We start from the raw sequence: 23983 nt of genomic DNA, 5'->3' as shown, positions 1-23983 counted from the left end.
TCCATTCTATAACGACATTAATGAATGTCGCTTTGAAAGATCCATTCTAACCGAGAGAGAGAGAGAGAGAGAGAGAGAGGGAACTCTCCAACAGAACAACCTCTCCAACAAGGATCCCGACGACACACTGAGCGTAAATATATATTGATTGCAATTGTTCCCGAATGAGTGAGCGTTCATGTGCAAAGGATTAGCATATCAATTTGTAAGTCGCTCTGGATAAGAGCGTCTGCTAAATGACTTAAATGTAAATGTAAATGTAATATCAATTGTTAATATTTATCAACTCTGTAGGGTCTTCTCAGCTGACCCCCACTACTCTTTTGTTTAACAAGCCACCATGCCAGTTTAGCCCACTAGGGCACATTACTCTACCATTTCTTTGTGACGATAACTACTGTTTTGTTATGCTTTCTGTGAATTACTTAGTTTAGGAAATAAATGATTTTAAGACAATTGATGTATGGATGACTTAGTGAAGACTGGGTTCGTGCAGATAACAACAATTTACGATGTTTGGAATGAGACTGGATGAGGTAAAGAATACACCATTTAAACCAGAAGATAATCAGTCAGATACTAGAATATAATATATAATGTTATAATATAGGAAAGTTATATTAGGAAAATTATAACTTTGTAATCTGAATATTTTCCTTGGTGCCCCGATCTCCTAGTTAATTACAGTTAAATGATTAATCAGTTTAATCGCGTAATAATAATTACAGGGAGTTATTTGATAAACATGTCTTCAGTTTAACGGTGCCCAAAGACACGACACTTCCCTTGAGACTTTTTTTTTTGGTGCACCACGACCATTCACAGTTGAGCTCACTCGGTTCAGCTCAACGCTGATAGGCTATTATTTTATACTTCTTTTAAATCAAGGGAGGCCAAATGCTTGCTTGCTTCCTTTGCATTTAATGCTATGGGCAGAAACAAAATCCTACTCTTTTGGACCAGACAGCATCAGATAGATGGGCTACAGAGACAGAGGGGCGCTGTTTCGCTCCCTCGGATGCTTTCTCCGGTGAGATACATTCAGCCTCTTGCTAATTGAAGGAAAATTATAAAACCCTGAGAGACATACATCATTTTATGTGTTTTTTTGGCATGCGTGAATACATGCAACTGAGCCCATTTACACCAGTACAGTTTCAATACAGGTTGCAGGCATTATATTGAGAATATAGTAATGTATGTATTTATGTGCTTGTGCTCCGGGGGAGTTAATTTATTTATTTATTTATTTATTTCACCTTTATTTAACCAGGTAGGCAAGTTGAGAACAAGTTCTCATTTACAATTGCGACCTGGCCAAGATAAAGCAAAGCAGTTCGACAACATACAACAACACAGAGTTACACATGGAATAAAACAACATACAATCAATGATGCAGTAGAAAAAAATAAGACTATATACAATGTGAGCAAATGATGTGAGATAAGGGAGGTAAAGGCAAAAAAATGCCATGGTGGCAAAGTAAATAAAGTATAGCAAGAAAAACACTGGAATGGTAGATTTGTAGTTTGAAGAAAGTTCAAAGTTAAAATATAAATAATATGGTGCAAAGGAGCAAAATAAATAAAATAAATAAATACAGTAGGGGAAGAGGTAGTAGTTTGGGCTAAATTATAGATGGGCTATGTACAGGTGCAGTGATCTGTGAGCTGCTCTGACAGCTGGTGCTTAAAGCTAGTGAGGGAGATAAGTGTTTCCAGTTTCATAGATTTTTGTAGTTCGTTCCAGTCATTGGCAGCAGAGAACTGGAAGGAGAGACGACCAAAGGAGGAGTAACTTAATAAAATTAAGTGTGGTTATATACACACAATAATGTGATTATATAATAGTTTGATTAAATCGTTGACATGCTTTGCAAGAAGAACGATTTCCATAATAATCCTTTTAACATGAACACATCTGAAATCAGGCTACCTGAGGGAGTCTGATAAATACAGAAAAGCGGCAATCAAAATAAACAATCTACCACGGCGCACATGTTATTTTTTGGAAGCATATTTGATTCTGAGTTCGGACATATGTTTGTATATGAAAACTACTTCTAAGACGTATACATTGAGTTGTTCCAAACACGCTTCACTTGCTCTAAAGAGGAAACATTGCTCGGCTGGTGCTAGAACATACGCAAATCAAATGCACTGCTGGAATGCCGGTTTAAGGTGTTTACATGTCCTAATAATTTGGTAGTTTTAATCAGTGTATGCTTACTTCGATTTTGACCTTACACCGATCAATATAAGCAGTGTAAGGTGTTTACATGATTATTGCATAATCTGGCTACTGCCATAATCGTTTTATTATCTAATTATTAGTGTGCATGTAAACATGGTTGATGACATGGCAGGTGGCACATTTTTGCTTTCAGAAACATTTGTTTTACTCTCGACAAAAAGACATCCATTTGTTGCAAGTTGGGGAGGGAGGTTAATAGCTGAACAATAGATTATTCAACCTTTACTAAAGAATAGTCTAATAGCCGAGCTTGGTGTGAAAACCCCCCATCCTATCACAGACCAGATTTTCCCTAATGACCAAGGGGAAGTTAGAGCACTGATTATGCTTTTGGGTCCCAATGCACTACTGTGTCTTTAACTGACAATGAATGGGCAATATAAACCAAATAATAAACAATTGTGCACGACTTCAAATGAAACAAGCAGGGAGCAGGTTTCAAACCCTCAACCTTCTTGCCCGAAGTCGACTGTGCACCAAAAGCATGCTCAAGCCGCAGAGTCGATAGAGCGCATCCTCGCGGTAGCTTGCTACTCAATGTAATAAAGTAAGGACTTTTCAAATAAGTTAACTTACACATTATGTTGGCTGACAATTTGGTACCTACGCTGTCCTTACAAACCACATAGCATATCATTACAGCAGTATGTAGCTATCTACCTAATGTTAAACATCAAACTTGACAGTATATTAACTATAGACCATCTACCTACCCAATGTTTATTGACTTGATTATTCCTGTCATTTTTAGCTTAGCTAAATGGTGTAATCGTTGTGCATTCTCAATGGACATTCGGGTGCTTTCGTAAATTCGCTCTTGCTATCTTCTTCGATTTCATTGCACTCTCGTCTCAGTGTATTAGAGCTCAGAATAATTCATTTATGAGCACTTAACACCCATTGAATATGGCCGGTGTCAGTAAACGTCGGCAAAAAAGCGTCATTAAATTGTTTCCAGCAGCACAGTTACAGTCACCAACGCTCCGGTTAACACGAAATCTGCCTAACCAGCTCTGCTAGGGCGAGTAAAATGGTCAGAGTGGTCTCATTTGTGTCTGGAAGTAGCTAGCAAGCTAGCCAATGTTAGCGTGGGTGCTTGACTGCCATTGTAAGGCCAGAACGCTCAAATCAACCCTACTCCTCGGCCAGAACGTCATGTGTGCGCTCAGAGAGCGAAACGGTCTGAATTTACCCAGAGGGTTTTTAGTTTTTCATTGAATGGAAACAACACAATATTAATCAAATTAATTAAGCAAGTACCAGTCAAAAGTTTGGACACACCTACTCATTCCAAGATTTTTCTATATTTTTATTATTTTCTACATTGTAGAATAATAGTGAAGACATCACAACTATAAAATAACACACATGGAATCAGTTAAGAACAAATGATTATTTACAAGGACAGCCTACTCCTTTCTCCCAGTCGGAGGATTGAACCCCGGTCTCCCGTCCGCACGAAACAGGGATTCTTTAGCTAAATAGCCCAGTACTGTACTGCCGACCGTCACATTGTACAGCGCCATATTTTTCGTTCCATCCTAACAAAAACCCAGATGTTTTTTTAGGTTTTTCATGGAATAGAAACACGGTAATATTAATCCAAATTAATTAAGCAGTACCAGTCAAAAGTTTGGACACACCTACTCTTTTTTGCAATTTTCTACATTGTAGAATAATAGTGAATACGTCACAACTATGAAATAGCACATATGGAATCAGTTAAGAACACATTCTTATTTACAAGGACATCCTGCGCCTTCCTCCCTGTCGGGGAATTAAACCACGGCCTTCCGCATGCCCTCCCCGACTCTGGTAATGCCAATATGGAAGACTATCAAATGCTTCTCAGAGATGCCCATTGGTGGTCAAACTAGCAATTACTTGCATTAACAGAAAAAATGGCTGACAATTAAATGACGTTCCACAGAATGCTGCGGCAGCCCGCAAGATGTGCCACAGTAAGACGCAACTTTTAAAGGAGGAACCCCTGTATGCACAGCTTGTCCCATCAATTAATCATAAAAATGGAGGATTAGCTGATAACTGTGAAACAAACATTCTTGATAATATAGAGAACTTTGAACTATTAATTAATCAGTATTTTGATATGCTCTAAAACAATAATCAGATACAGCAAAGTGAACAAGAGAAGACTTTTCCTCAAGCTGGGAAATGAAGCCGCTGTCTAAAATTCAAAATGTAACATTGGAAGAGGATGTTTTTATAACTATGTCTCCAGAAGATAGGGCATTGCTTACAAGCACGAGCGAGCAGTTTAAAAAAGCTGGATCTATTGCCTGGGCTACCTGGGGAGGTTGAGGTCTTATAAACAGGAAGGGATTACAGTAATAAAATGATGGAAGAAATACGAGTGGAAAATAAGATAATGAATACTACCGTGGACTCCCTAAAAGACACTACAGAGAGGCTATGGTACGATAATAAAACAATGAAAGCCGAATTACTTGATCTAAAGTGCAGGAATATGAAAAAGAACGTTTTCATCCTCCTTTATTCCCATTATAACAATCAGTCAATGGAGGAAAAAGTCAAGGTGTTGATGAAACGTAATTTCAAGATGACGGGCGAACAGGTGGATACAATTGATTTTCAAAGGGCTCGCCCTTTCGGTGGCAGAGGGGAGGGAAGGCCCCGTCTAATCGTAGCTATGCTAACTCACTACAAAATTAAAATTGCCTTGTTACAAAAGGGTAGGAAACTGAAGAGCACCCCGTTATCTTTTAATGAACAATTTCCCCATTAAATAGTCCAAAGTTCCATATTGCCTAAATAAAATAATTATATGTTCATCATACCCATTTTCATTACCATAAATCCAACCTTATTTTAAGTCCACATAGTCCACGGTTCCATACTCCATCATGCAATTTTTTTGTGGTTGTAAAAGATAAATCAATCCAGAATTGTACTGTGTAATGCGGTGCAAATGTGGGACTACTTCAGCAGGAGGTAACTATCACTCACAGCCACATTGTAATCTTAGAGTCGATAAATATTTGGTTATTACATACAATTTATCGACCACTAGATGAACATTCTGCTTCTCTGCTCGGAGACTTTTGAAAGTGGGGTACAGGGCACGTACGGACTTAAAATTAGGTGCTTTAGAGGAAGGCAAAGATGGGTAAGGCTTACCTTATTTTATATTTTTGATTATTTATTTAATTGGAAGATTGCATAATAGTACATTACAAATACCAAGGTTTTCTTGTTTTGTTTGATATGATGTGGCCTAGTTGTAGAGGTTGAGTATATTATGACTTAAAAGCTGTTATATAGTGCGACCCTTGTTCGCGGGTGTGAATCGGAACAATTAGCTTTTAAGATAAAACTTAATAAATATGAATAGATCTCATGTAGGGCTAGGATAAAGGATTACGTAATTGAAAACCTGCCTAGGTTCTCTACATTTACATTACATTTAAGTCATTTAGAAGACGCTCTTATCCAGAGCAACTTACAAATTGGTGCATTCACCTTAAGATATCCAGTGGAAAAACCACTTTACAATAGTGCATCTAAATCTTTTGGGGGGGGGGGGGGGGGGGTAGAAGGATTACTTTATCCTATCCCAGGTATTCCTTAAAGAGGTGGGGTTTCAGGTGTCTCCGGAAGGTGGTGATTGACTCCGCTGTCCTGGCGTCGTGAGGGAGCTTGTTCCACCATTGGGGTGCCAGAGCAGCGAACAGTTTTGACTGGGCTGAGCGGGAGCTGTGCTTCCTCAGAGGTAGGGAGGCGAGCAGGCCAGAGGTGGATGAACGAAGTGCCCTGGTTTGGGGTAGACCTATAAGATCCTAAAATAATTGGTGTCATTAAAAAATATATATTAAAATATAAATCATAATACACTGCTCAAAAAAATAAAGGGAACACTTATACAACACAATGCAACTCCAAGTCAATCACACTTCTGTGAAATCAAACTGTCCACTTAGGAAGCAACACTGATTGACAATAAATTTCACATGCTGTTGTGCAAATGGAATAGACAACAGGTGGAAATTATAGGCAATTAGCAAGACACCCCCAATAAAGGAGTGGTTCGGCAGGTGGTGACCACAGACCACTTCTCAGTTCTTATGCTTCCTGGCTGATGTTTTGGTCACTTTTGAATGCTGGCGGTGCTTTCACTCTAGTGGTAGCATGAGACGGAGTCTACAACCCACACAAGTGGCTCTGGTAGTGCAGCTCATCCAGGATGGCACATCAATGCAAGCTGTGGCAAGAAGGTTTGCTGTGTCTGTCAGCGTAGTGTCCAGAGCATGGAGGCGCTACCAGGAGACAGGCCAGTACATCAAGAGAAGTGGAGGAGGCCGTAGGAGGGCAACAACCCAGCAGCAGGACCGCTACCTCCGCCTTTGTGCAAGGAGGAGCAGGAGGAGCACTGCCAGAGCCCTGCAAAATGACCTCCAGCAGGCCACAAATGTGCATGTGTCTGCTCAAACGGTCAGAAACAGACTCCATGAGGGTGGTATGAGGGCCCGACGTCCACAGGTGGGGGTTGTGCTTACAGCCCAACACCGTGCAGGACGTTAGGCATTTGCCAGAGAACACCAAGATTGGCAAATTCGCCACTGGCGCCCTGTGCTCTTCACAGATGAAGCAGGTTCACACTGAGCATGTGACAGACGTGACAGAGTCTGGAGACACAGTGGAGAACGTTCTGCTGCCTGCAACATCCTCCAGCATGACCGGTTTGGCGGTGGGTCAGTCATGGTGTGGGGTGGCATTTCTTTGGGGGGCCGCACAGCCCTCCATGTGCTCGCCAGAGGTAGCCTGACTGCCATTATGTACCGAGATGAGATCCTCAGACCCCTTGTGAGACCATATGCTGGTGCGGTTGGCCCTGGGTTCCTCCTAATGCAAGACAATGCTAGACCTCATGTGGCTGGAGTGTGTCAGCAGTTCCTGCAAGAGGAAGGCATTGATGCTATGGACTGGCCCGCCCGTTCCCCAGACCTGAATCCAATTGAGCACATCTGGGACATCATGTCTCGCTCCATCCACCAACGCCACGTTGCACCACAGACTGTCCAGGAGTTGGCGGATGCTTTAGTCCAGGTCTGGGAGGAGATCCCTCAGGAGACCATCCGCCACCTCATCAGGAGCATGCCCAGGCATTGTAGGGAGGTCATACAGGCACGTGGAGGCCACACACACTACTGAGCCTCATTTTGACTTGTTTTAAGCACATTACATCAAAGTTGGATCAGCCTGTAGTGTGGTTTTCCACTTTAATTTTGAGTGTGACTCCAAATCCAGACCTCCATGGGTTGATAAATTGGATTTCCATTGATTATTTTTGTGTGATTTTGTTGTCAGCACATTCAACTATGTAAAGAAAAAAGTATTTAATAAGATTATTTCTTTCATTCAGATCTAGGATGTGTTGTTTTAGTGTTCCCTTTATTTTTTTGAGCAGTATATTAAAAATGTACTCACCGGAAATGGAGTAGGTATTGTCAACAGAGTTGTTGTCTCTATTAGTGTGTGGCGGGCTGGTTAACACTGGGATAAACTGATTAAAGTTAACAGTAGAACCAACATAATTTTACATTTACATTTAAGTCATTTAGCAGACGCTCTTATCCAGAGCGACTTACAAATTGGATAATAACTGGCTTATGGGCGCACTTATTATATCTAATATGCTATTTACACAACCTTTATAAATTCTTGATCCTAATGATATAGGCCTAGGTGTAAAACAGCCGAGATGATAGAGCAACGACCCTGGAATAAAAACAAAATGTGTGTGTGTGGAGAGAGCGTTGGTTTTACAGGTTTTCTCGTTCTGGATTGTCTGTACTGCATGTATTCTTGGCTATCAGTTTATTTTTTTTTGGGGGGGGGGGCTTGCCTGTTTTGCATGTTATTTTGTCAGATATCAGTTTGCAAACAATGTAAAAACAATTATAATAAACATAAAGCCTCCATACAAACATGATCTCTTTTTTGCTTTCTTGCTCAGTGCTTTCTGTGGTGGTGGGGCAGCCAGCGGAAAATACGGAGCGTAGGGGCTGGTAATGTTCTCGAGTTGCGCCATGATTGGCTCAGTGTTCTGTCACTCATGGGGACACCACGTCACTGCCAAATTTAAGGGTAGAGCTCGAAAATTCAAGCCCCTTGGGTGCTGCCATAGAGTTACAGTTGAAGTCGGAAGTTTACATACACTTAGGTTGGAGTCATTAAACTCGTTTTTCAACCACTCCACAAATTTCTTGTCAACAAACTATAGTTTTGGCAAGTCGGTTAGGACATCTACTTTGTGCATGACACAAGTCATTTTTCCAACGTTTACATACACTAAGTTGACTGTGCATTTAAACAGATTGGAAAATTCCAGAAAATGATGTCATGGCTTTAGAAGCTTCTGATAGGCTAATTGACATCATTTGAGTCAATTGGAGGTGTACCTGTGGATGTATTTCAAGGCCTACCTTAAAACTCAGTGCCTCTTTGCTTGACACAATGAGAAAATCAAAAGAAATCAGCCAAGACCTCAGAAAATAATTGTAGACCTCCACAAGTCTGGTTCATCCTTGGGAGCATTTTCCAAACACCTGAAGGTACCACGTTCATCTGTATAAACACCATGGGACCATGCAGCCGTCATACTGCTCAGGAAGGAGACACGTTCTGTCTCCTAGAGATGAACGTACTTTGGTGCGAAAAGTGCAAATCAATCTCAGAACAACAGCAAAGGACCTTGCTGGAGGAAACAGGTACAGAAGTATCTATATCCACAGTAAAACGAGTCCTATATTGACATAACCTGAAACGCTGCTCAGCAAGGAAGAAGCCACTGCTCCAAAACCGCCATAAAAAAGCCAGACTATGGTTTGCAACTGCACATGGGGACAAATATCGTACTTTTTGAAGAAATGTCCTCTGGTCTGATGAAACAAAAATAGAACTGTTTGGCCATAATGACCATCGTTATGTTTGGAGGAAAAAGGGGGACACTTGCAAGCCGAAGAACACCATCCCAACCGTGAAGCACGGGATTGGCAGCATTACGTTGTGGGGGTGCTTTGCTTCAGGAGGGACTGGTGCACTTCACAAAATAGATGGCATCATGAAAAAGTTATTAAGTTATATGGATATATTGAAGCAACATCTCAAGACATCAATCAGGAAGTTAAAGCTTGGTTGCAAATGGGTCTTCCAAATGACAATGACCCCAAGCATACTTCCAAAGTTGTGGCAAAAGGGCTTAAGGACAACAAAGTCAAGGTATTGGAATGGCCATCACGAAGCCCTGGCCTCAATCCCATAGAAAATTTCTGGGCCGAACTGAAAAAGCGTGTGCGAACAAGGTGGCCTACAAACCTGACTCAGTTACACCTGCTCTGTCAGGAGGAATGGGCCAAAATTCACCCACATTTTTGTGGGGAGCATGTGGAAGGCTACCTGAAACGTTTGACCCAAGTTAAACAATTTAAAGGCAATGCTACCAAATACTAATTGGACTGTATGTAAACTTCTGACCCACTGGGAATGTGATGAAAGAAATAAAAGCTGAAATAAATCATTCTCTCTACTATTATTATGACATTTCACATTCTTAAAATAAAGTGGTGATCCTAACTGACCTAAAACAGGGAATTTTTACTTGGATTAAATGTCAGGAATTGTGAAAAATGGAGTTTAAATGTATTTGGCTAAGGTGTATGTAAACTTCCGACTTCAACTGTATATAGAATCATGTATTGGGAAGTTATGTTTCTAAAAATGTTCCATAAAAGCGTATATTCCCTTTATCAAATAAATCAATTTCAAATATTTTTCTAACCACTTAGGGAACCACTTGGTTTTAACAAAAATATTTGTTGTTCTACTTAAGTGTTTTGTGTGGGGAGAAGCTGTGGATAAAAGTTTTGAGGCTAAATTTGGACTCTTTAATGGGTCATTTTACTGGAGAATAGTTGCACACTCCACAACAATTGATTAACACCCAATTTCTTAAAAATATGACAATGCATATTGTGACATTTTAAGAATGACGTCGTAGATAGGCTAGTTTTTAGTCTAATGCCACATTCAGAACAACTGGGATCTCAGAAATCTCCGACTTCAGACTTCAATCGGTTCACGACATCTGGGAACTCGAAAAAAATAAAGGGCGAACCAAAACGTCAGTGATCATAATGGTCGGCAAATCAGAGCTCTAGGAAGAAGCCACAGTTCCCGAGTTTGAGCTGGTTTTCCGACGAACTGACGTCGGAAATTTCCGAGTTCCCAGTTGTCGTGAACGCACCATTATTCTCCAGCACGAAGCAGTAGACAGTGTACGTCTAGATAGCTAGCTACTTTTCGCTGGCTGTCTCACGCTTCCAAATTTGCTTTTATTTTCAAGATTTTACATTTCTTCTTTTGTGGCCAACCAACCAATAAAACTGAAGTTCTTTTAGTGAAGGTAAGTTTGCAATTCCTTACAAATTCGCATAATTTTATCCAAAATGGCTGCCCGATGCAAGCTAGCTAGCCCCGCTAGCTGATTAACGTTACTGCATAAAATGGCGTCGTGATGGAATAACATGGTCATGTTTTAATGCTGCCATGCGGTAACCGGCGTTTTATCGACAACTATTGAAACATTACGAACATCTTTGTTATACACAAATTAATGACATGACCAGCAGTTTAACACAATATACAGAACATGACACTTCCTAACTCGCGGCTACGTTCAATGTATGCTGGGTAGTTAACGTTTGAGGTAACATGAGCTATTGTTTGTTAGCTGGCCAATATCACACATTTCTGATATCACGCTACCAAAGCGAGTACATACCTGTTTTATTTAGCATTTTATAAGTTTTCAACATAATATAGCCACCTGGCAGATGTGGCATATCAAGAAGCTGATTAAACACCATAATCATTACACAAGTAAACCTTGTGTTGGGGACAAAAGGCCACTCTAAAATGTGCAGTTTAGTCACAACACAATGCCACAGATGTCTCAAGTTTTAAAGGAGTTTGCAATTGGCATGTTGACTGCAGGAATGTCCACCATATCTGCTGCCATAGAATTGAACATTGATGTCTCTACCATAAGCCGTCTCCAATGTAATTTTAGAAAATGAGGCACTATGTCCAACCGACCTCACAACCGCAGACCGCTTGTATGGCATGTGGGCGAGCGAGCGGTTTGCAGATGTCAACGTTGTTTACAGTGTGCCCCATGGTGGCAGTGGGGTTATGGTATGGGCAGGTATAAGCTACAGACAACGAACACAATTTCATTTTATCGATGGCAATTTGAATGTATAGAAATACCGTGACGAGATCCCGAGGCCCATTTAATTTTCTATTTGTGACCAACAGATGCATCTCTTTTCTCAGTCATTTTTAATCCATAGATTAGGGCCAAATGAATTTATTTCAGTTGACAGATTTCCTCATATGAACTGTAACTCAGGAAAATCAAGGAAATTGTTGCATGTTGCGTTATATATATATATATATATATTTTTTTTTTTTTATTGTTTTTTTTTCTTCTTATTGCACTTGACAAAGTCGGCATTCGAATCCATCTTAGTTGAATAGATTGTCATTTTTGGTAACTAATGAAACATGATACTAATGTATGATCCATATCTTTCTCTCTTACAGCACTGTTTTCCCCCACCCCTCCCTGTTATTATTATTCTTTTAAAGATTCATCTTTGTCAAGCCGCCAAAGTGGAGAGTGTGATTGCAGTAGGGGGTGCTTCTCGTTTCAGGTATGTTCTAACCTCAATAGGAATCCTTTTAGAAATTTAGGGGACATTTCCAAACACACACACTGGGGTTTCATCAAGCAGCATCCTCTTTGCTGTGTCATTTGTACCTCATACCCCACCCGTCATGGATCAGTATGCTGCTTTTCTGAAAATCAGGCCCCTGACTTCTTATAATGTCTGATATTGTTGCTATTACAGCAATCCAACAGCATAGTCTGTCCCACAGATGACCAACCAGGTAATCTAGCAGCCTTGACTATCAAACTACACTACGTGACCAAAAGTATGTGGACACTTGCTTGTCGAACATCTCATTCCAAAATCACAGGCATTAATATGGAGTTGGTCCCCCCCTTTGCTGCTGTAACAGCCTCCACTCTGCTGGGTAGGCTTTCCTTTAGATGTTGGGACATTGCTACAGGGATTTACTTCCATTCATCCACAAGAGCATCAGTGAGATTGGGCACAGATGTTGGTCCATTCATCCCAAAGATGTTTTAGGGGTTGAGGTCAGGGCTCTGTGCATGCCAGTCAAGGTCTTCCACACCGATCTCGACAAACCATTTATGGATGGACCTTGCTTTGTGCACTGGCGCATTGTCATGCTGAAATAGCAAAGGGCCTTCCCCAAACTGTTGCCAAAGTTGGAAGCACAGAATCGTATCGAATGTCATTGTATGCTGCAGCATTAAGATTTCCCTTCACAGGGAGCTAAGGGGCCTAGCCCAAACCATGGAATACAGCCCCATACCATTATTCCATCTACAAGACCCTGCTAGGTAAAGTCCCCCCTTATCTCCGCTCACTGGTCACCATAGCAGCACCCACCTGTAGCACGCGCTCCAGCAGGTATATCTCTCTGGTCACCCCCAAAGCCAATTCCTCCTTTGGCCGTCTCTCCTTCCAGTTCTCTGCTGCCAATGACTGGAACGAACTACAAAAATCTCTGAAACTGGAAACACTTATCTCCCTCACTAGCTTTAAGCACCAGCTGTCAGAGCAGCTCACAGATCACTGCACCTGTACATAGCCAATCTATAATTTAGCCCAAACAACTACCTCTTCCCCTACTGTTATTTATTTATTTATTTAGGTCCTTTGCACCCCATTATTTCTACTTTGCACTTTCTTCTACAAATCTACCATTCCAGTGTTTTACTTGCTATATTGTATTTACTCTGCCACCATGGCCTTTTTACCTCCCTTATCTCACCTCATTTGCTCACATTGTATATAGACTTATTTTTCTACTGTATTATTGACTGTATGTTTGTTTTACTCCATGTGTAACTCTGTGTTGTTATATGTGTCGAACTGCTTTGCTTTATCTTGGCCAGGTCGCAATTGTAAATGAGAACTTGTTCTCAACTTGCCTACCTGGTTAAATAAAGGTGAAATAAAAAATTTAATTCATCCTCCACCAAACTTTACAGTTGGCACTATGCCTTGGGGCAGGTAGTTTTCTCCTGGCATCCACCAAACCCAGGTTCGTCCATCGGGCTGCCAGATGGTGAAGCGTGATTCATCACTTGAGAACGCTCCAGAGTCCAATGGCGGCAAGCTTTACACCACTCTAGCCAATGCTTGGCGTTGTGCATGGTGTTCTTAGGCTTGTGTGCGCCTGGTTGGCCATGGAAACCCATTTCATGAAGCTCCTGACGAACAGTTCTTGTGCTGACGTTGCTTCCAGAGGCAGTTTGGAACTCGGTGGTGAGTGTTGCATCCGAGGATAGACGCACACGGCGGTCCCTTTCTGTGAGTTTGTGTGGCCTACCATTTTGCGGCTTAGACGTTGATGCTCCTATACGTTTCCACTTCACAATAACAACACTTACAAGGAACCCCAACCGGCTGCGCGCGTGCGACATCGTCCAAAAAATGTATTTTGTCCCCCTACACCAAACGCGATCACGACACGCAGGTTAAAATATCAAAACAAACTCTGAACCAATGACATTCATTTGGGGACAGGTCGAAAAGCATTAAACATTTTTGGCAATTTAGCTAGTTTGCTTGCACTTGCTAGCTAATTTGTCCTGTTTAGCTAGCTTGCTGTTGCTAGCTAATGCTAGCTAATTTGTCCTATTTAGCTGGCTTGCTGTTGCTAGCTAATTTGTCCTGGGGTATAAACATTAGGTTGTTATTTTACCTGAAATGCACAAGGTCCTCTACTCCGACAATTAATCCACACATAAAACGGTCAACCGAATTGTTTCTGGTCATCTCTCCTCCTTCCAGGCTTTTTCATCTTTGAACTTATATGGTGATTGGCATATAAACCTTCATAGTATTACCACGACAACCGGCAACACAGTTCGTCTTTCAATTACCCACGTGGGTATAACCAATGAGGAGATGGCACGTGGGTACCTGCTTCTATAAACCAATGAGGAGATGGGAGAGGCAGGACTTGCAGCGTGATCTGCGTCAGAAAAAGGAATGACTTCTATTTTAGCCCTTGGCAACGCAGACGCTCGCGAGCAGTGTGGGTGCAATAATTGAATAACAGATTCCTAAATGTATTTTGCAACACGCACGCGATGTGATCGGTGTAGTCAGGGTATTAGAGTTGACAGGGGCAGCTCTAGCAGGGCAGAAATTGGACGAACAGACTTGTTGGGAAGGTGCCACATTAAGCCGTTGAACTCTTCAGTAAGGTCATTATACTGCCAATGTTTGTCTATGGAGATTGCAAATCAAACTTTATTCGTCACATGCGCTGAATACAAGTGTAGGCCTTACCGTGAAATGCTTACTTAGAAGCCCTTAACCAACAGTGCAGTTCAAGAAGAGTTTAGTCTATTTGGCAAATCTTTTCTTAAGTAAAAAAATAATAATAAAAAGTAACACTAACAATAACGAGGCTATATACAGGGGGTACCGAGTCAGTGTGTAGGGGTACAGGTTAGTTGAGGTAATTTGTACATGTAGGTAGGGGTGAAGTGACTATCCATAGATAATATAAACTGCGAGTAGCAGCAGTGTACAAACGGGGGGGGTCAGTCAATGTAAATAGACCGGTGGCGATTTTATTAGTTGTTCAGCAGTCTTATGGCTTGGGGGTAGATGCTGTTGAGGAGCCTTTTTATCCTAGCCTTGGCACTCCGGTACCGCTTGCTATGCGGTAGCAGAGAAAAGTCTATAACTTGGGTGACTGGGTTGTTTGACAATCTTTAGGGCCTTCCTCTGACACTGCCTATTATATAGGTCCTGGATGGCAGGAAGCTTGGCCCCAGGGATGTACTGGGCTGTACGCACTACCCTCTGTAGTGCCTTGCGGGCAGATGCCGTCAGTTGCCATACCGGTCAGGATGCTCTCGATGGTGCAGCTGTATAACCTTTTGAGGATCTGGGGACCCATGCCAAATCTTTTCAGTCTCCTGAGTGGGAAAAGGTTTTGTCGTCCCCTCTTAACGGCTGTCTTGGTATGTTTGGACCATGATAGTTCGTTGATGTGGACACCAAGGAACTTGATACTTTCGCCCCGCTTTACTACAGCCCTGTCGATGTCAATGGGGGCCTGTTCGGCCCACCTTTTCCAGTAGTCCACGATCAGCACCTTTGTCTTGCTCACATTGAGGGAGAGGTTGTTGCCCTGGCACCACACTGCCAGTTCTCTGACCACCGTCTTGTCGTTGTCAGCAAACTTAATGATGGTGTTGGAGTTGTTTGGCCACACAATCATTGGTGAACAGGGAGTACAGGAGAGGACTAAGTGTACACCCCTGAGGGGCTCCAGTGTTAAGGATCAGCGTGGCAGACGTGTTGTTGCCTACCTTACCACCTGGGGCTGCCCGACAGGAAGTCCAGGATCCAGTTGCAGAGGGAGGTGTTTTGTCCCAGAGTCCTTAGCTTAGTCATGAGCTCCGGGGGTGCTATGGTGTTGAACGCTGAGCTGTAGTCAATGAACAGCATTCTCACATCGGTGTTCCTCTTGTCCAGGTGGGAAAGGGCAGTGTGGATTGAGATTGATTCATCTGTGGATCTTTTGGGGCGGTATGTGAATTGGAGTGGGTCTAGGGTGTCCGGGAGGATGCTGTTGATGTGAGCCATGACCAGCCTTTCAAAGCACTTCATGGCAACCGACGTGAGTGCTACGGGGCTGTAATCAGTTAGGCAGGTTACCGTCGCTTCCTTGGGCACAGGGACTATGGTGGTCTGCTTCAAACATGTAGGTATTACAGACTCAGTCAGGGAGAGGTTGAAATTGTCAGTGAAGACACTTGACAGTTGGTCCGCGCATGCTTTGAGTACAAGTCCTGGTAATCCATCTGGCCCACAGTCTTTGTGAATGTTGACCTTTTTTAAAGGGTTTGTTCAAATTGTCTACCGAGATCGTTATCACACAGTCATCTGGAACAGCTGGTGTTCTTGTGCATGTTTCAGTGTTGCTTGCCTTGAAGCGAGCATAAAAGGCATTTAGCTCTTCTGGTACGCTCGCGTCACTAGGCAGCTCGCGTCTGGGTTTCCCTTTGTAATCCATAATAGTTTAAGCCCTGCCACATCCGATGAGCGTCAGAGCCGGTGTAGTAGGATTCAATCCTAATCCTGTATTGACACTTTGCTTGTTTGATGGTTTGTCTCAGGGCATAGCGGTATTTCTTGTAAGCTTCCGGATTAGTCTCCCGCTCCTTGAAAGCGGCAGCTCTAGCCTTTAGCTCGATGCGGATGTTGCCTGTAATCCATGGCTTCTGGTTGGGATATCTACGTACGGTCACTGTGGGGACGACGTCGTCGATGCAGTTATTGATGAAGCCGATGACTGAGGTGGTATACTCCTCAATGCCATTGATTGAATCCCGGAACATATTCCAGTCTGTGCTAGCAAAACAGTCCTTTAGTGTAGCATCTGTCATCTGACCACTTCCGTATTGAGCGAGTCACTGGTACTTCCTGGTTTAGTTTTTGCTTGTAAGCAGGAATCAAGAGGATAGAATTGTGGTTAGATTTGCCAAATGGAGGGCAGGGGAGAGCTTTGTATGCATCTCTGTGTGTGGAGTAAAGGTGGTGTAGGATTTTTTTTTTCTTCTCTGGTTGCACATGTGACATGCTGGTAAAAATGTGTTAAAACTGATTTAAGTTCGCCTGCATTAAAGTCCCTGGCCACTAGGAGCTTCTCTTCAGGGTGAGCATTTTCTTCTTTGCATATGGCCTTACAGAGTTGGTTAAGAGCGGTCTTAGTGCCAGCTTCATTCTGTGGTGGTAAATAGACGGCTATGAATAATATAGATGAGACCTCTCTTGGTAGATAGTGTGGTATACAGCTTATCATAAGGTACTCTGCCTCAGGCGCGCAATATCTCGAGACTTCTTTTAATATTAGACATTGCGCACACCCCCACCCCTCGTCTTACCAGACATAACTTCTCTGTTCTACCGGTGCATGGAAAATCCCACCAGCTCTATATTATCCGTAACGTCTTTCAGCCACGTCTCGGTGAAACATAAGATGTTACAGTTTTTAATATCCCAGTGGTAGGATGATCTTAATCGTAGGTCATCAATTTCTATTTTCCAATGAGTGAACGTTAGCAAGAAGAACGAATAGTAGTGGGAGTTTACTCGCTCGTCTACAGATTCTCAAAGGCAGCCCCATCTGCGGCCCCTTTTCCTGCATCTTTCCTTCAAGCAAATTACGGGTCCTGTTCTGGGCCTTTTCCAGTGAAAGCATTGTATATCCTTCTCGTCGGACTCGTTAAAGGAAAACGTTTATTCCAGTCCGCGGTGAGTAATCGCTGTTCTGATGTCCCAAAGTTATTTTTGGTCATGAGTGACAGTAGCAGCAACATTATGTACAAAATAAGTTATGCTAAAAAAACGAACAAAATAGCACAATTGGTTGGGAGAATGTAAAATGTCAGCCATGTTCTTCGGCAGCATCTTTTGCAGTTTGCTCGATTTTTTTTTTCTTTTTTTTTCTTTTTTATACACCTGTCCACAACAAATAGCCAAATCCACTAATTTGAAGGGGTGTCCATGTACTTCTGTGTGAGTATATAGTGTGAGTATATAGTGTATCTAAGAAACTAGGACATGTCACTTGACATTGATGTTATCCAGAGGCTTTAGGGTCAGGTCAGGATGCAGTCAAACCACATTCACATTGAAAGCCGTGGCTCAAAAAATTGTTAAAGCTGACACTGTGTAACATAAAATAGTATAGCATCAACTGTGATTTGGGCAAATATGAAGAATATTTGTGTTCAATGGGCTCTTTGTTAAGAATGGTGCAATCAATGGTATGTGGGTGGGTGCCACTTTAATGTCCTGAGCACCAACAATGTACCAGGCACCATTGATTTAGTAAGGGGTTTTAGCTACACTATTAGGTTTGGTAAATGTACTGCTGCAATGAGTAGGCCTACTCTGAATGTGCACAATGTCATACCAGACAGTGACACATTTTTTTCCCCCTCTATATTTTGGAGATGGTAATCAGCATGTTTATCAATAAAGATTTCAGTGGTCACTCTTTCCCCTGCCACTACCATTTCGATTGTACTTATTTTTAATTCTGCACCAGAGCCTGAGCCTTTTGTATAACGGTGAAACCAGGGATGGCAAGACTTAATTTTTCCCAATTTCCACCATTGTTTCACAGTCAATATTGCAAGGAATCGTTATGACATGGGAACATTTATTTGGACTCACTTCCTTACCCACCCAGGAGTAGATTATGTTATCCAAAGAATATGATCTGCCTAATTTAATAATTAGTAATAAAGTATGTACTTGCTTTCCATGAAGATTAAGACCGTGGATATTATGCAACACGAATGGCTTCAGCAAAGCAAAAACAAGGAAAAGTAGGTTACTCTTTATGCTCCAGATGTTGAATGTGAATAACTGCCATTGTTCAGGTCCACAGTGGCGATATCACTATGGTGATGGTAACACGGTCCGATGTCAGTCCATTGTGATTTGTCATGTCTTTATGGCTGACAGGCCTTTTTTATACTGAACAAAAATATAAACACAACATATAAGGTGTTGGTTTCATGAGCTGAAATAAAAGATCCCCGAAATTGTCCATACGCTCGAAGCATATTTCTCTCAAATGTTGTGCACAAATTTGTTTACTTCTCTGTTGGTGAACATTTATCCTTTGCCAAGATAATCCATCCACCTGATAGGTGTGTCATATCAAGAAGCGGATTAAACAGCATGATCATTACACAAGTGCGCCTTGTACTGGGGACAAAAGGCCAGTCAATGTGCAGTTTTGTCAAACAACACAATGCCACAGATGTCTCATGTTTTGAGGGAGCATGCAATTGGCATGTTGATTGCAGGAATGTCCACCAAAGCTGTTGCCAGAGACTTGAATGTTCATTTCTCTACCATAAGCTGCCTCCGTTTTAAAAATGTCCGCACAACCGCAGACCACATGTAACTACGCCAGCCCAGGACCTCCACATCCGGTTTCTTCACCTGCAGGATCATCTGATACCAGCTTTCCGTATCAGGGAAGCTCACCTGCGTGCTCGTCGTCCTCATCAGGATTTTACCTGACTGCAGTTCAGCATCGTAACCAACTTCAGTAGGCAGAAGCTAACCTTCGATGGCGACTGGCACGCTGGATATGTGTGGTCTCCATGGATGAATCCCGGTTTCAACTGTTCCGGGCAGACATGGCATCGTGTGGGCCAACGTTTTGCTGATGTCAACTTTGTGAACAGAGTGCCCCATGGTGGGGTTATGGTATGGGCAGGCATAAGCTACAGACAAGGAACCCATTGCATTTTATAGATGGCAATTTGAATGCACAGAGATACCGTGACGGGATCCTGAGGCACATTTGCCACCATCGCCACTTTTTCTTCAGCATGATACTGCACAGCCCCAATGTCACAAGGATCTGTACACAATTTCTGGAAGCTGAAAATGTCCCAGTTCTACCATGGCCTGCATACTCACCAGACATGTGACTAATTGAGCATGTTTGGGATGCTCTGGATCAACATGGACGACAGTTCCCGCCAAAATCCAGCATCTTCGTACAGCCATTGAAGAGTGGGACAACATTCCACAGGCCACAATCAACAGCCTGATCAACTCTACGAGGTAGCTGCATGAGGCAAATGGTAGGCACCAGATACTGACAGGTTTTCTGATCCACGCCCCTACCTTTTTTATTTTTATATCTGGGACCATAGATGCATATCTATATTCACAATCATGTGAAATCCGTAGATTAGTGCCTAATTTATTTCAATTAACTGATGTCCTTATATGAACTGTAAATCTTTCAAAATTGTTGGATGTTGTTTATTTTTGTTCAGTGTATATCCAGATTTGTCTTGACAGTAACTTTAGCTTGAAGTAGGCTATAGTCCTAGATGAATAGATGCCAACAGAGCCTTGTATGCAAGTTATACGTCTCTGGGTGACAATGTATTGACTAATCTTATGGAACCAACCATATGTTGCTTAAATCAATCACACTTTTTAGCTCTCACTTACAGGACATGAATGACATATGGAGGGGAGTGTGAAACTGTGATCAACTCTTTCAATTAGTTAAACATGTACAATTCCTGTGCAATGCTCTTGCATATTCAATGTTGTTCTCCGTTTACCCTAACAGTGCTTCTTCGGGGGGAGGTGTTGGTAGGGGTGCACCTCAGCACTATCCCAAGACTGTCGGCAACAGGTAGGCCTACCACACAGGCATGATTCCCAGAAATCATCCTAAGGGATCCACAAATAATAAATACTGGGAACTGGAGCCATCTGCCTTGTTTCAGCTAAAAGGCATTTTTTGTATGCGAACTGTATCTGAATGGAATTGATGCTCTCTAGAATGATAAACGTCATCCTCAGTGTATTTGCTCTCCAGCATTGCAGATGTGATTTGCTGTCACCTGTATGTAGTACTGGTGGTGTATGATCACTTAGTGCCGTAGCTCAACAAAGTCTCCTTTCTGTTACTCCAGCGAGTTCCTGGGGAAAACCCCCGGGCACAGCGCTCCGAAATGGGTTCCTTCACGAAGCACTAGACGAGATGCCAACTCCAGCAACGAAAAAGAGCGACACGATGCAATCTTCAGGAAAGTGAGAGGGTAAGTGTCAAGAAACACAATTTGGCCGCAAATTGGTTTAAGCTTTATTTTCTCAGTGTGTTTGGTTTTATGCTCTGTGCCCTTGCCACCTGCATGAGCGCACATGCTTCTCTGTCAGATGTTTACAAGAGCAGACACTGCAACTTTATATGGCTAACAAGCAAAGCTTGTTGATTTCTCAACCCCTCTTGATTATGCATGTACCCCTGACTTTCCCTGTTCTCTTTCCTCTCTCCCCGCTCCTTCTTTTCTTCTTTAGCATACTCAACAAGCTCACGCCTGAGAAGTTTGACAAGCTATGCCTTGAGCTCCTGAATGTGGGCGTAGATACAAAACTCGTCCTTAAAGCAATCATCTTGCTGGTAAGTAAGCCTCTTATTTTTTTCCCTGTTAACCGTGTCTGGTCTTTGCAAATGTAATCTATAATTTCCTGGCATCCTCCATGTATAACTGATGCTTTAATGGATTAAAAAATATATATTTTCCTCTCTCCTCCCTCCCATCTAGATTGTAGACAAAGCCCTAGAAGAGCCGAAGTATAGCTCACTCTATGCACAGCTATGTCTGCGTTTGGCAGAGGACGCACCAAACTTTGATGGCCCTTCGCCCGAGATCCAAACATCCCAAAAGCAGAGCACTGTAAGCATCATGTTTAGATAGTTTTTATTTTCTGCACGGTTATGTCTTTTAATCTAGTTGTGTGGTAATCTATATGTGCTGTAGAACCAACTTTGGTTTTCTATTTATGTCCCAAGTGCCTGTATAGAATGTCACTGGTTCTGATGTTCAATCTCAAATGTTGTCCTGATTTTGCAGACCTTCAGAAGACTTTTAATTTCCAAGCTTCAAGATGAATTTGAAAACCGCAGCAGAAATGTTGAAAGTGAGTACTACTACTACTACTCCCCTACACGGCTGTTTTGGGACAAGACCCACCACAAGTCCGCTCCTTGACTCCCTATTGTACTTGTACTAACTTGATGTTCTCCTTCTACCAGTCTATGACAAACATGACAACCCTCTTACTTCTGAGGAGGAGGAGCAGCGTGCCATTGCCAAGATCAAGATGCTTGGCAACATTAAATTCATCTCGGAACTTGGCAAACTCGACCTCATCCATGAATCTATCCTTCATAAGTGCATCAAAACAGTATGTTCTACCATTTCAGTGTAGATCTTTTGGATTTAGTTTTGTATAACTTTTTATCATTGTTTGCAACTTAAGATACAACTTTGTCTAGTTGAGTTCTGCTTTGCAATCTTCATAGTTTTTACTTTTCTACTGGCACAGGTCCCTAATATGCCACTTGTATAACACCATCATCCCCCTCTCCCTAGCTTTTGGAAAAGAAGAAGAGAGTCCAACTCAAGGATATGGGGGAGGATCTGGAGTGCCTCTGTCAGATAATGAGAACCGTGGGGCCTAGACTCGACCATGAAAAAGCTAAGGTACTTTCTCTTGTTCCTAGCAGTCTGTCTGCTGTCATCCCTACGGCCTGTATGTCTGTCTTTCTCTTTGTCATGACACCACTGTTCATCTCTCCCCCAGTTTGAAATGTATCACTACTTTGGCCAAATACGCCGCTGTGTGAGAATGTGTCCATCTCCTAACACCACTGTCCATCTCTGCCCTACAGTCTTTAATGGACCAGTACTTTGGCCGTATGTTATCCTTAATGAACAACAAGGAATTGCCCGCCAGGATCCGCTTCCTGCTGCAAGACACGGTAGAGCTGCGAGACAACAACTGGGTCCCCCGCAAAGCTTTCATCGACAACGGACCAAAGACCATCAACCAGATCCGTCAGGAGGCAGTGAAAGTGAGTCAGTGAAGAGAACTGGAATTATGGCCTGTTCATCTCATCCTCTCTCATTGCGCATCCTCAAAAGGAGGAGAGACCTTGGACCTTCTCATCTCTTCCAATACAGTTGAGGAAAGAGGACACGAGGAATTGAGGAAAGACCAATTGAGAACGAGCCTGTGCATATCACCATCTTAAGTCAAAGTAGCATCTTTGAACATGTGATGCCCTACCTGTGGCTTCTTAGGCCAAGCTTATTGGTACAGCAACCCTATGCTTGTTTATAACTGGAGCTTCCTGACAACCCCTCCAGGTCTCTCTTTTTTTCTCCAAAGCAACTCTCACTTATTACACAACAGAGAAAATGCCTTCACATATCTACTAATGGAAGCATGTGATTATTCAGGAGTTGCTCAGTGTATCTAAGAGTTATGAGTGGCAGAGAATGCACATGGCTATATAACTACAACATCAAGAACCAACAAATGGGATGTATTTTTGGGGCCATTTTGAGCACTATTCACTGGAGTGTGTTTTTGCCTCCCCAGGATTTGGGTGTTTTCATCCCAGCGACCATGGCTCAGGGAATGAGGATGGACTTCTTCCTGGAAGGCCCTTTTATGCCAAACCGGATGAAAATGGAGACTCTCGGGGGATTGGCTGACATGTTTGGACAAATGCCAGGTAGGCATGGGCGTAGGTTTGTCCATGTGCCTGTCTAGGTCTCGTCCATTACCCACTTTATTGTCTGCCAGTGTGTTTGAGGGGATCATTTAATCACAAAATGAGTAGTTATTTGGGATGTAACATGATTTTGTAGACCAGTGATTCTACCCAGTCTGACTAATGAAGTCTACTTCAAACATGCTCTGTGACTTAGAAAATGTGACAGCCAGATGTAAATTCTCACTTCTCTCTAACCTGTCTCCTCAGGTGGTGGGATAGGGACGGGCCCGGGGGTCATTCAGGACAGGTTCTCTCCCACTCTGGGACGTCATCGCTCCAACCCGCTCTTCAACGTCAACGGACATAACGGCCACAACACCGCCCCCCAACCACAGTCTTCGTTCGAAATTGGAGCCAACAAGTCTTTTATCAAGTCCAACCAGG

General features: G+C 42.5%; 1 protein-coding gene across 1 annotated transcript in view; it reads left to right on the top strand.

Moving 5' to 3' along the window:
• The window catches only part of LOC115151375 (eukaryotic translation initiation factor 4 gamma 2), a 120195-nt gene that overhangs the window by 87459 nt on the left and 8753 nt on the right, over positions 1-23983 (top strand). Inside the window, exons 2-13 of the mRNA XM_029695286.1 lie at positions 10584-10697; positions 11900-12009; positions 20597-20662; positions 20946-21071; positions 21331-21433; positions 21579-21710; positions 21888-21954; positions 22070-22221; positions 22410-22520; positions 22709-22891; positions 23422-23557; positions 23807-23982. Coding sequence (XP_029551146.1) covers positions 10584-10697; positions 11900-12009; positions 20597-20662; positions 20946-21071; positions 21331-21433; positions 21579-21710; positions 21888-21954; positions 22070-22221; positions 22410-22520; positions 22709-22891; positions 23422-23557; positions 23807-23982 — 1476 coding nt within the window. The remainder of the gene's footprint in view (positions 1-10583; positions 10698-11899; positions 12010-20596; positions 20663-20945; positions 21072-21330; positions 21434-21578; positions 21711-21887; positions 21955-22069; positions 22222-22409; positions 22521-22708; positions 22892-23421; positions 23558-23806; position 23983) is intronic.

This window comes from Salmo trutta, chromosome 17, assembly GCF_901001165.1.
Source record: "Salmo trutta chromosome 17, fSalTru1.1, whole genome shotgun sequence".
Taxonomy (NCBI): Eukaryota; Metazoa; Chordata; class Actinopteri; order Salmoniformes; family Salmonidae; genus Salmo; species Salmo trutta.
This window is presented reverse-complemented; position numbering and strand designations above follow the sequence as displayed.